General features: G+C 39.4%; 1 protein-coding gene across 4 annotated transcripts in view; it reads right to left on the reverse strand.

Annotated features, from left to right (window-relative positions):
* Positions 1 to 7,617: 7,617 nt before the first annotated feature.
* Positions 7,618 to 12,008, reverse strand: part of dpysl2b (dihydropyrimidinase like 2b) — a 50,494-nt gene continuing 46,103 nt past the window's right edge. For all 4 annotated transcript variants that reach the window (XM_042508789.1, XM_042508790.1, XM_042508788.1 and 1 more), the window contains one exon: positions 7,618 to 11,943. In XM_042508789.1, the coding sequence (XP_042364723.1) occupies positions 11,852 to 11,943 (92 nt within the window). In that variant the 3' untranslated portion in view covers positions 7,618 to 11,851. The remainder of the gene's footprint in view (positions 11,944 to 12,008) is intronic.

Below are 12,008 nucleotides of genomic sequence, written 5' to 3' on the forward strand. Positions count from 1 at the left end.
GTGAAGCTAATCAAGCTAATCACACAGGCAGGAAACACGTGAGGGCAGGAAGTGAAGTATCCCAAACAAGAGACAAAGGTGAGTACCAAAATAAAGCAGGAAATGGCAACTGAAAAAACTGGAAACAAGAAGCTTACTCACAGGACTATGTGACAGATAACAACTTAAACCCTTTAAAGGGTAACAAAAAAGCTATGGATTTTTTTTAAAAATATAATATATATTATATATTATTTTAAAATATTTTTTATTTTCCTTGGGGCAATGGAAACAAGAATCAATGTTGTTTTTTTTTTATGTTTTATTGTTGTTTTTATTTTAGATGACAGACAGTTGCTATAATGCTTGTAGTATGTTAGTATGCCTTATATAAAACTGTGGCCATTGGAATTGGTTATAGTAGTAATGGCTGAGCAGGATTTCAATTTAATTCAACAAGATGATTTGACTGTATGCGCAAGATTAAAAAAAAACACAAAAAAAACAAGAGGGAGTCCCTGTGGAGGACTAAAACAGAGCCAACAGTGAAAGCAGTGGTGGATTTTCCTATAGGCGACATAGGTTGCAGCCTAGATACCCAAAATTAACCCTATAAAACCTTGAGCAACATTATTTTGCTTTTGCTGCATTCAAATACCTTTCACAAGTATTTAAACCTTTAATGAATTTGAAATAAATTGGGGAAAGGGGCAATAAGGAGCAGTAAGAAATGCTCCACAAATTGCAAGAAATCTGTAGATTAAGATGATTAAGACCTTTATTTAGATAGAGAAAACTCCTGAGGAGAAAAAATATAGGACAAAAATGCTACGTAATTATTATATTTTTAAAGCACTTCTCCAAGTTGTTTCCCTCTTTTATTTTTTCATTGTTGTTTATTTATTTTACTTTTTCAGGTAATTTTCTTGTACTATTTTTTGCACTAATTTCTTGCTAATTTCTGGGTCATTTTTCTTTTGTTGCTAAATGATTTCTTTACATGTTTTTGAGAGAAATCAAGCCAGTTTGTTCAGGTTTGTATAAAGGGTGCAAGGTCTGAGTGAAAGGAATAACCAGAGGTCACACCCATAATTCACACAACGTAGGCCACGATGATCGAGGAGAGGAATAATATGGAAAGGCTAATTTGTTTGCACACTGACATTATGTAAAAAGTAACACCCACACAGGTGTTTTCGGTGTCGTCCCTGATTAGAGACTGTCGTAATGTAGGCCCACATCATAATCATTCTTTACTTTGGTTAATCACAGCTCCCTAACTTCAACCTGAGCAGAGGTCTAATTAGCCAGAATAAGTAAAACACCTGTGTGGGGTGCAGGCTCTTGCAGATCTTAAAGGAATGCAAATCCCACAGCTGTTCCATTGATAGTGAAGCAGACGCTGCATCTGCACACTCAGTGCTTCGAACGTACAGTGACTAAACAGGAAAACAAGTTCTCTGATCAGCATATTTTTAGTGCTGCAATGAAATCATTTTATTTGCAGAGGCGTGAGAAAGTGAAGCTGCTGCTCTCTCCCACTCCTTTATCACCTCTGTGCAAATTAAAGCACAATAAAAGCAAAATAAATATTTGAAAGACTCCACATACTAACTGTATAAATAATCAAATAATTTACCTTTTCAGTGCTGACATTTTGGATTATTAAAGCCCATTGTGTGCTTGTGCATGGACTTGCAATGACTGATTTGAATGTTGACAGCCATGAATAGAAATTAATTAGAAAAGACGTAAAGCCCCTGCATGTGAGAGGGAGCTAATACCATGTAAGATGCATTTAATTGCCTTCTCGTGTCACTGAACATTTGTTTTAATAGCAGCCAGCTGCCATCTGGCACACCGAGTTCCCTTCCGTGTTCATTCAAGTTGCTCTCGACTTGGTGACAAAAACACTTTTTCACATTTCAGCTTTTCTCATTTTGCCTGGACATAAAATTTTTCTCTTTGCTTCAAATTTTGCGGCTGTCACATTTTAAATAACATTATTTCACGGCTAACTAAGCTGACTGATGCTTATAGGTCTCGAGTTTCTTCAGAAGCAAAGCAGGGCTCCTCTCATAAAAGTTTATGGAGGCAAAAAGTAAAGCTGTGGTTTGTTTTGTGGGTACAGTTTGGCTTCAGGCAGCAAACAAGCAGGAGCAATGTTCGGACTCATTTCTAAAAGCCAGACTGAGCTTGAAAAGGTCAGTACATCTGTCCGGTCACTGGTCCCATCTCATCCGATAGAGTACACAGAATCAGGACAGCTTAAGTGCTGCAGTTAAATACACTCAGAGCTAACCGCACGGCAGCAGGTTTGGGCATAAAGTTCATGTCAACCTTGACATTGTGTGGAAGTAATTAGCACCTCCTGCAGATCTTTTCATTCCTCAGAAAATCAGAGGAAGCCAGAAAACAAAATAACGAGCCCTGACACACAGAGGGATACTGTGTGTAAACAAAACAATGTTGTAAGCCGACAAAATCTTAAGGTTAAGGACAATGTGAGGCCCAGACTGAATTGTAGAAATTTGCCTCAGGCATATCTGTTATCAGGTCTGCAGGTATTTAAAGCTTAACCTTGATTTTCTTTTTTTATTTATTAATTTATTCAAAATCAGAAAATCCCTAATTAATTCCGTAAACACTGTAAAGCAGTTTGTTTGATCCACTCTGCCCCACAAAGTCAAAGAGCAGTAACTGACTTCACAGTTTGTTTTTATTTATTTATTGTCCTGACGAAATTAGCTTTGGCACAGCAAAGAGGACTATTTCATTTCAGAAAACCACAATCCATTACAATAATTTCAGCTTTTTTGGGGGGGGGGGGGGGTACCTAGCTTAACCTGGTGTCTGTGGCAAATGTGTCTGGGGCCCTTTTGGACTTCACCTGTAAAATGTCACCTACATTTATATATATTATCCAGAAAATGACCACAAAGAAACGTAAAACAAGCTGCAGAACGGCTACAAGGAGACACAAAACTATAGAGATGCAAAAAAGCTGCAAAGAGACACAAAACAATTACAAAAAGATGCAAAACAGCTGTACAGAGACACAACACAAATACAAGGAGCTACAAAACAGCTGCAAATGGATACAAAAAGAATCACAACAACTATGTAAGGGTGCAAAACAATCACAAACAACAGAGACATTCAAAAATGACTATAAATACTATACTAAATACTATACTATACAAAGAGATTTAAAATTATTCCAAGGAAACAAAATGACCACACAAAGACACAAAACATCTACAAAGAGATGCAAAAGAGCTGCAAAGAGACACAAAACAACCACAAAGAGATGAAAACGGGGGGAAAAGTTTTGACTTGCAACTACTGCATCCTACTGTGTCACAGAGATCCCTGACTTGACATGAAGCGGCCACTGGAGGGCTCTGTATGGCCTTACTGCACATATGAAGGCCCCCATGGTGATTACACAAACAAACTGTGGATCATCTGTGGGCAGAAAAAACAGACCTAATAAACATAATATACAATCATTTCATGAAAAATGCAGCTGAAGTGGAGTTTGGCCTTAAACCACTTCTCTTTTTAAAACATAATCCAGGATTAAACCCAAACAGAACATCCTTGCCGAAAGAGAAAACACAAATTAAACTTTTCATTTGAATCTCAAACAGTTTTATTCATTCCTCGTATATTTTGTCATCTTCTCTCACATTTTTTCATGTGCCTCTGAGGACGGCACATGAAAGTGCCTCTGAAGTCAAAGAATGCTTTTATGTTGGAAGCAGTTTTAATTCACTAAAGTGCAGGCAAAGAGGGATTTTCAATTTAAGGCTCTTGGGAACAGACCTGACAGGTTGATAGTTAGTTGCTATTCCACATTTTAATTACGGCTAATTTGGTATTTATCTAACAGGAATATTACTGTAATCATACTGCAATTGTTGAATTCAACCATCTAACTACTGATACCATTTGATTTTTCATTCATGAGTTGGAAAAAAAAAAAAAAAAAAAGGAAATTCCTCAGCACAGAGACACATGAGCGGTGAGTGAACAGGATGGCAGCACTGCCACCTAGTGGACAAACCTATAATGCATCCTCATGGTTGCGTTTTACTGCATACAGTCTGCAGTAACAAAGGCGTTTAAGTGATGTAAATCCTGCTGAAGTGTTTTTGAGGCAGTGACCTGGTTATCTTGCCCAGCTGGAGACTATTCCAGCATGCACTGAGCATAAGGCGGGGTATACATGGGACTGACAGACGGAAAGGCAAACACATTCACACCTACATGCAATTTACCCTTCCAGGTCACCTAAGCTTTATGTCTTAGACTGTCAAAGGAAACAGAAAGTCACAGTCAGACGTTTTTGGATTCAAGACAGGACAGTCTTAGTCTGAAACAACCACCATGCTGCCAACTAGAGTCAAAGTTCAAATATTTATTGTTACTAAACGGTATATTTTGTTCTATACTGAAGCCCTGAGAGGCCACACGTTCATGCATTTTTTCCCAGTTTTCTCGAGATAATGGGATCATTTCCTCAAGTCCTCGAGATAATAATTTGACATAGTTAATTCGAGACTTTTAAACTGAACCACAAGCCGAGGGCCGTTTAACATAGGTCATACTTTGGACACGTCTGTATTAAATTTCTCTGCACTGTGATATTAAATTGTCTGTTGCCAGTTTGAAGCACTTCATTAATTTTAGTGTGAATATAAAGGCCTAAGTACACTTCAAACGTAGTGTTTGTTGTGTCGGCCTCTCTGTTGCTTCACACAGCATCTGGCCAGGTGTGTGGAGCTTTTTCAAACTTCTCTCAAGGTCTCTTTCATTCTTCACATGAACTATTTTCCTCTCTTTTCAAGCATTCAACCAAGTGCAACATCAAGAATGCTTTCAAAGAGACTCTGAAAGTTAGCACTGTTGTTGGCATTTTTACAGTTCATTGTGTCAGGAGTAGTTTCTGGAGAGAGATCAGGTCGGCAGTGTGATGCAGCATGAGACCATCGAGGAGCGATCATGGCATGTACACAGGAGCTGTCTCAAGCCCTTTTTACGCAGATATCACTCTCTAAGACCTGGACAAAGTCTCATCATTACACTGCCTTTGCATGTTTTGCTACATAGAACCAAACCACAGCTGCATATAGCAAGCGTGCCTGTGTTGTATCAAAATGTATTCCCCTGCTGAATAGGATTCGCCACCTGTTTTGCTAAGTGTTTGGGTCAGGTTTAGGTAAAGGAAACATATCAAAAGTATTGAAAAGTCTTCTACAACACCAGCATCCAAGGAAACCATAAAATGTACTTTCCTTCCCAGAACTTTACAAACAATCGTGATGGCATACGATGGTGATAAGTTATTTATCATCCCTGTTATATCACTGCCTTTGAGCCCTGAGCAAACTGGTTTGGTTTCTTTCAAAAGTGCAACTTGGCAATAAATTGCAAGAAATTATTAGTAAATTTACGAAATTATTTTATAAAAAAGCTAGGGAAAAATATATATTTCTAAATATCATAATTATATATTAAAAGTATTTAATATAATTATTATAATTTCTGAGCACTTTTTTCTGGTCATTTCCTTGTTTATTTGTTTGTTTTAATTTTCTGTTTTGTTTTGTTTGTGTATTTGTTTGTTTTTGTGCTAATTTTGAGATAATTTTATTTTTTAAATTAATTTCTTGCTGATTCCTGGGTTATTTCTTCATAAGCTGCTCATTTCCTTCTTCCTGTGCTTTTTAAAGAAATCAAGCCAATTTGCCCAGATTTTAAAGGGCGCGCTTCAGCTGCCTTACAAGGAATAGCAGGCCTGCTCACAGCTGTCAAGAGTCGGACAATCTTACATCAAGAGAGACTTGAGGTTAAGTCCAAAGTAAACTGGAGCTCAAACTGACGATTACTGAACTGGTCTACCAGGTAAAGGCAAGGAAGAGACTCAAACTGACACCAGAAAGATCAAAATAAGATGCAAAGAAGAAAAAAAACAACTACAAAGAGACACACAATAAATACAATGTGAAACAAAATGACCAAATAAGACAAAGTTACCTCAAAGAAATCAAAAAATGACCTCAAAGAGACCCAAAGGACTACACAAAAGTGCAGAGAAAATACACCAAGATAGAGATCCAAAAATAGGTGGAGGGGGCCATTGGCATGTCTGTGCCTATTCACTCATAATCCGCCCATGTGCACACGGACCAGAGGCAACAAACTTGAAGATGCATCTGGTGCTGAAATGTTAGTCTTTTAATAAAGTTTGTCGCCTCTAGTCCGTTGGCACCACTTTGGACTAATCTCTTATGTCGCCTGTTTTTAACCATGTTTTGCAGTCGTCAGATGATCAGACTTTGCTTGCAGGCATTTTCTCCTCATTATTACGTCTGCTCTCAGCTCCTGAAGAGGTGTATTATTCAGAAAACCCAGATTGCAGTAAAAAAAAAAATCAGCTACTGTTTGTTGGTTTCTGTGGTTGCCATGGTCACACGACGAGCCGTGGCTGGAGCAGCATCGGCATGCTGTCTGAAAGCAGGATTTCTGCCCTGCCTTCGAGTGTTACCATCCACAAGTGTTAACACCTCTGCCTTCACAAAAGGTCGGACAACACTTCAACCTCGTTTGTTTGAAGCACACTAAAAGCCTTAAGCATTGTTTGTGAGTTTTGCTATTTGCTACAGAGAGATCCTATCATTAGTATTTCTGTTGTTTTCGTGCTTTCTTTAAGTAAAATACTGCTCACGGCCGAGCTAATGTTGGTTTTCAGAGCTCCACTACTATTCCACTGACTGAGTCAGAAGAAATAACTATGATTCAGCAGCCTAAGATTAAGGGCTCGGTGTTAACAGTGTTGGAGAGTGACTAGTTACAGTAATTACAAAATACATGCTTGTAATCAGTTATAGAGAAAAAATATGTCTTAAATTACAGTTATTAATCAAAAAAGTTGGTGATTACAAAAAACCCTTTCAGTATAAAGTGTATATGTTGAAAAAAACATTAATTCTGTAGCTTTATATCTTTTTGCAGAAATGCCTTCTATTGGCAGATTTTCTAACACAGGTCAGCAAAGCTATTAAGACAAATTTGAGCTCATTTGTGCACTTACGTTTTTGGTATTTTCACTTTCTTTGCCCTTAACTGATCACATTTTAATAGGATGACTAGTAGCCTAATCTAACCTAACCTAACCTATCACATTTAAAAATTAACCTTCCCAACATTGAGTGTTAAAAGATTTGTTTGTAAATGTGCGCTTAATTATATTTCCTTAAACAAGTAGTCCAAACTGGTTATCATTTAACTGGGACCACTGGTGTTGCACCAAATTCTGGGCCCTATGCATAAGCAGTCTATGTGTGCCCCAGTCTCATTACAGGCTTTAAAGGGGCCGCCTCCCATTGTCCCCCTGCTACGAGGCCCACAACTGGAGCCTCCAGGCCCAAAACTTTACTGAATGTCATTCCCCTCATCTTTTCATGTCTCTTTTTTGATACCATCTACAAGAAAACCAAACAAAAAGTGATCTCTGCTAGTTCACTATAAATTCTCTTGCAAGTGTAGTTGTCATGTTTTTCTGTGTACTTGTTTTGTGTTTTGTGTCCACATAAGACTTGAAAGACCGAAACAAAAGAAACAGAGATTTGATCCCTTTTTTTCTTATGTTTTTTTAATTCTTTGAAGTCCTTGTTTTGTTTACATCACCATCCATGGGATTTGACACTTTTCCATAGTGAGCAAGCATCCCAGAAACCCCACAGCCACCAAGACAAATACCATCACACAGGTTCACTTTCACAAAGGGGGAGGAGGAGGCTTACAGAGGGGGGGAGAAAAGGTTCAGGGGAGCGAGAAGGTGTTCAACAGCATCAAAACGACCTCCGAACGGAAGGAAGCTCCTCTCAGCCTGCAGCACGTTGCGTACATACATATCACTCATATATCATTAGCATAATATGGCATAGAAAAAGCATCCAAGCTGACAGAGCGTTGAAGGAGTATACGTGTGTGTTTTAGTGTGTGTGCATCAAGGAGGCATGGGACACGGTGAGGGTGCCAGCGCTGACAGCTGGTTTTTAATGTCCGAGTCAATTCTTCAGGCATGGCTGCTGCATCACAGCAACGAGTGTTTGGTGTGTGTGTGTGTGTGTGTGTATGTTTCCTATAGTGTGTAGTGTGCTTTCAACTCTAATAGATTCTTTTAAGCAGCGGGGGATTCTGGATTTGCACACAACTCAGCACAGGATTATGTTGAAATGCTGCAGAGCTGTCACAGAATAATTATAAAAACCTGTGTGTGTGTGTGTGTGTGAGAAAGTGAGAGAGAGAGAGAGTGTGTGTGTGTGCAGGCGCAAAGCTTCACTAATGGCACCAGGTCAGGACAGGTTGCTAACGGCAACCTCCGATCTGACAAGCGTTGCCATGACAAACAAAAAAGCAGAACCCCGCGAAAGTGGAGGGGTCTGTCGCCTCGGCAACAGCCAGAAACAACGAAGGAGCCAGAGAGGGAGGGAGGGGGAGAGGGAGAGAGGGGAGGAATGAAAGACAAACTGAAAGGAAGGAGTGACATGGAAAATACAAAAATACAAGCAGCATGCTATTACTCTTACGAGAGCTTCGCCTGCTGCCAAACTGTGTCAGTGTTTGAGGACTTCAACGACAAACTTTCACTCACATACTCTCCCGCCTAAAGTAACAGTGTAGTGGGCTAGTAGGGAATAATGTAGTGTAAACTGAGTCTAGATGAGAGAAAAGTTCAAAAAAAGCAACAAGTGTCATTACAATGTCCAGTTCCCAAAAGAAAATGTTGGCACTGTACATTTCTGCAAAACAGGGTTGTGGTAGATTTGTACGTTTCAAATGTATCTTGTCACAATTTCTAAAGTGGTGCAGTATATAAGCTGATTTTATGACCAACAAACAACAAAACAAGTTGTTTGTATCGAGTCACTGCTGCGTCTTCCAGCATTTTTTTCAGCCACTAAATGTAAGTGTTTTTTAGGGACCTGTCATTGCTTTTTCACGTGGCATAGCAGGGGAGTGATGATGCATTGATCTGGATCAATATATGGATTCAAAGACCAACAATCCATTATTACTGATGCAAAGTGAGATACATTTTTCATCTCTAAGGTATACCTTTATTTTGAAATCCCAATGACTGTCTTTCTAGTTCGTTTAAGCGCACCTCTTTCCTAAACATTCAATGTTAAGGTACCAAGAAAAAAACCCAATGAGGTTTATTTAATGATATCATTTCTTATCAATCACTGGTCCCTTGCATTGAATCGAATGGAAATCATTTTGTGGCAGCCTTTTTGATATAAGTAAATATTGTATAATTGTCCATAGAATCCATATAATATTGCAATTATTGCTGCATTTCGAGGTGGCATTGTGCCACAAAAAAATGGGTATTTTAAGCCAAAAACACAATCTTTTTCTAACCATAACCGAGTGTTTTTTATGTCTAAACCACACATTAACCACAGCATTGTCAAAACGTTTTGACGAAACAACGCACAAATGTAACCTATGCATCGCAGAAATGTACAACAATAATTTTGTCGATTGGAAAAGCGGCATCGGTGGTGCACTGTGAGTTAAAGAAACACTAGTCAGACAGACGAGGGTCAAATTCCCAAATCCTGACTCACAAAAACCTTGCTGTGTGATGCATAAGGTCTCTCATTCCTAGCTTGTCTCAGAGACATGTTTCATCCCCCCCTGCTGTGGATGTTTTAAACACATTTAACATTTGTAATGTTGACAGACTTTGCCCTCTATAGGCTTCCAGTTAGATCGAAGGGGAAGGAGCCTGAAAAACTGGGGTTGAAAGCACAAACACAGAATGTAGTCCGATAATTTACATTATACGTGTATGTGTGTGTTTATGTGTGAATGAGTCAGGGGCCAGTTGCATAAGTCTTGTAGCTAGCTATAGCAACAAGTAGGTTTGTTATAATCTCTTAATATTAATGCAATAAGACCAGTCTAAATGTTACTCTACATTTATGTAACTGGTCCGTATGTCAGGGTGAGCTCGTTGCTCCGTGTTGAGTCATGAGGAAGAAAGGCTGCTGCAGAGAGATGGTGACTGCTGGCCAAGACCTCGTTGACCTCAGAAGTAACACAGGAAATCAGTTGTTTGGCTTAATGAAAACCAGATCACGCACACAAAAAAAAGGGAGTGTACGAATGCTCAGCACGGCCCTGAGCGATGTCACGTCCCCAACAGTGAGAAGAAGTGCTGTACAGGAGCCCGCTGCTGCGCGTGTCCCATCCCTCACACATCAACACCGCACACTAGTCAGAAGTACATTAGCTCATGTCTACTTTCAAGCGTAAATCAATAGTGCTCAGCCCTTAGGCACCTAGTTACAGAATGACACTAAAAAGCAGTTTGACAACAAGTTAAAAACTCTAAAACATTAGAACATTTCAAGATATCGAGCATTTTTCGTCTTTACAGGGGCTCTACCGGCAGAATAGGCCCTACGAAAGCGCAAAGTCTGGCACCTTTGAATCGGTTAATCCTGGCTATTTTACATCTTTTTTTTTATCTTACATCCTTCACTTACCTCCATAAGAATAACAAAACAAGAATAAAACTATCAGTACAACTTCTGTGGGTTCAGGCACATAAAGAGTAGAAAAGAAAGAGGGATTTTGATGAGTATAAAACAGTCACACTTGGAGGAGGAGAAACATTCTGTATGTAAATGCACTGGTTGGTGATGGACGGTTATCAGCTGCTTCAACAGCAACCAAAAAAAAAATAATTGGACCTTTTTGATTTATAGGAATGCAAACAAACCTGAAAAAAAGTAGCTGCGTAGTGTCTAAAAGGACGACATTAAGAGACAATAAGGCAAAGGAAAAGTTGAGTTTAAAGTGACAGCGAGTACAACTTTTTCTTTCCTCCCTAAATCTTTCGTTAAATTCTCCCACTCAACACTCTGATGAGGCATAAAGCTCTATTTACTACCTGCCAAAGCTCCTTCTGCTCCACAAGACTCAAGCTCTAAGGCAGCTGCCAAATGTGGAAGATGGTTTTTTACTTATGTACCTTTGCAAAGCCACAGGTGGGAAAACACAAGATGAGAGCCAGTGCAGCCAGAGTCTGTGACCCAAATCAAAGATCGCTGTGGTGTTCAAACCTAAAGGTCGTCCTCATGGCGAATAATTAACTGGATATTGACTGCAGCACATGGCGATGCACTGGAAACTGCAAAGTTAAAATGCAACACAATAGAAATCACAGAGTTAACAGCTTTAGAGAAGTATTCGATTCTTGTCAGCTGATTAAACTGTAAGACTGTTCAATTTCAAGCAACCTACTGCTTGGTCTATTCAAGAAAAGATCAGAAGAATACTGGTTTTGTACCAATACGCTTTTCAAAGTACTCCGAAAATGAGAAGCAAGAATGGAAATATGATGGACATCCTGCATGAAAATGTTCCTCTTCTCTTTACTGTGTTAATTCAGTTTAGTCTCAATTGATCCCTCTACTAAAACAACATTAAAACAAACATTAAAAGGATACATGGCAGGGAGAAAACACGGTATAAAAAAAACAAAACAATGCAGTCAAAAGTGCTCAAATAAGAAGTGTTTTCATTTTTTCTCTTTTTTTCATCATATGAGGCAGACCTTTTTTTTTTGTTTCTAACTGTGTCCTCTAGGATCGGGTTTTGGGGAGGAGGAGAGTGAAAAGCGGCGAAGGAGGAGGTGAAAGATCGAGGCTGACGGATGGCCTGCTCGGGTGCTGTGAGGGGTTCAGCTCCTGGTGTCGTGACGTGGGACTCTCGACCTCTCAGCTCCTGTTGGCCGTCCTTCCTCAGAACTTTGCTTCCTCCTCAGCGGCCGAGGGTCGGACCTCTAACCCAGGCTGGTGATGTTGGCCCTGCCGCCTGGTGGCGCCACGATGCGCTGGGTGTTCCGGCGAGGAATGTTGTCGTCAATCTGAGCACCTGTGTAAAGTAACATAAAGTACTGTTGCAGTAAAGTTAAATGAAATACTAATACAATAAAATGA

This window comes from Plectropomus leopardus, chromosome 20 (genome assembly GCF_008729295.1).
Source record: "Plectropomus leopardus isolate mb chromosome 20, YSFRI_Pleo_2.0, whole genome shotgun sequence".
Lineage (NCBI taxonomy): Eukaryota > Metazoa > Chordata > Actinopteri > Perciformes > Serranidae > Plectropomus > Plectropomus leopardus.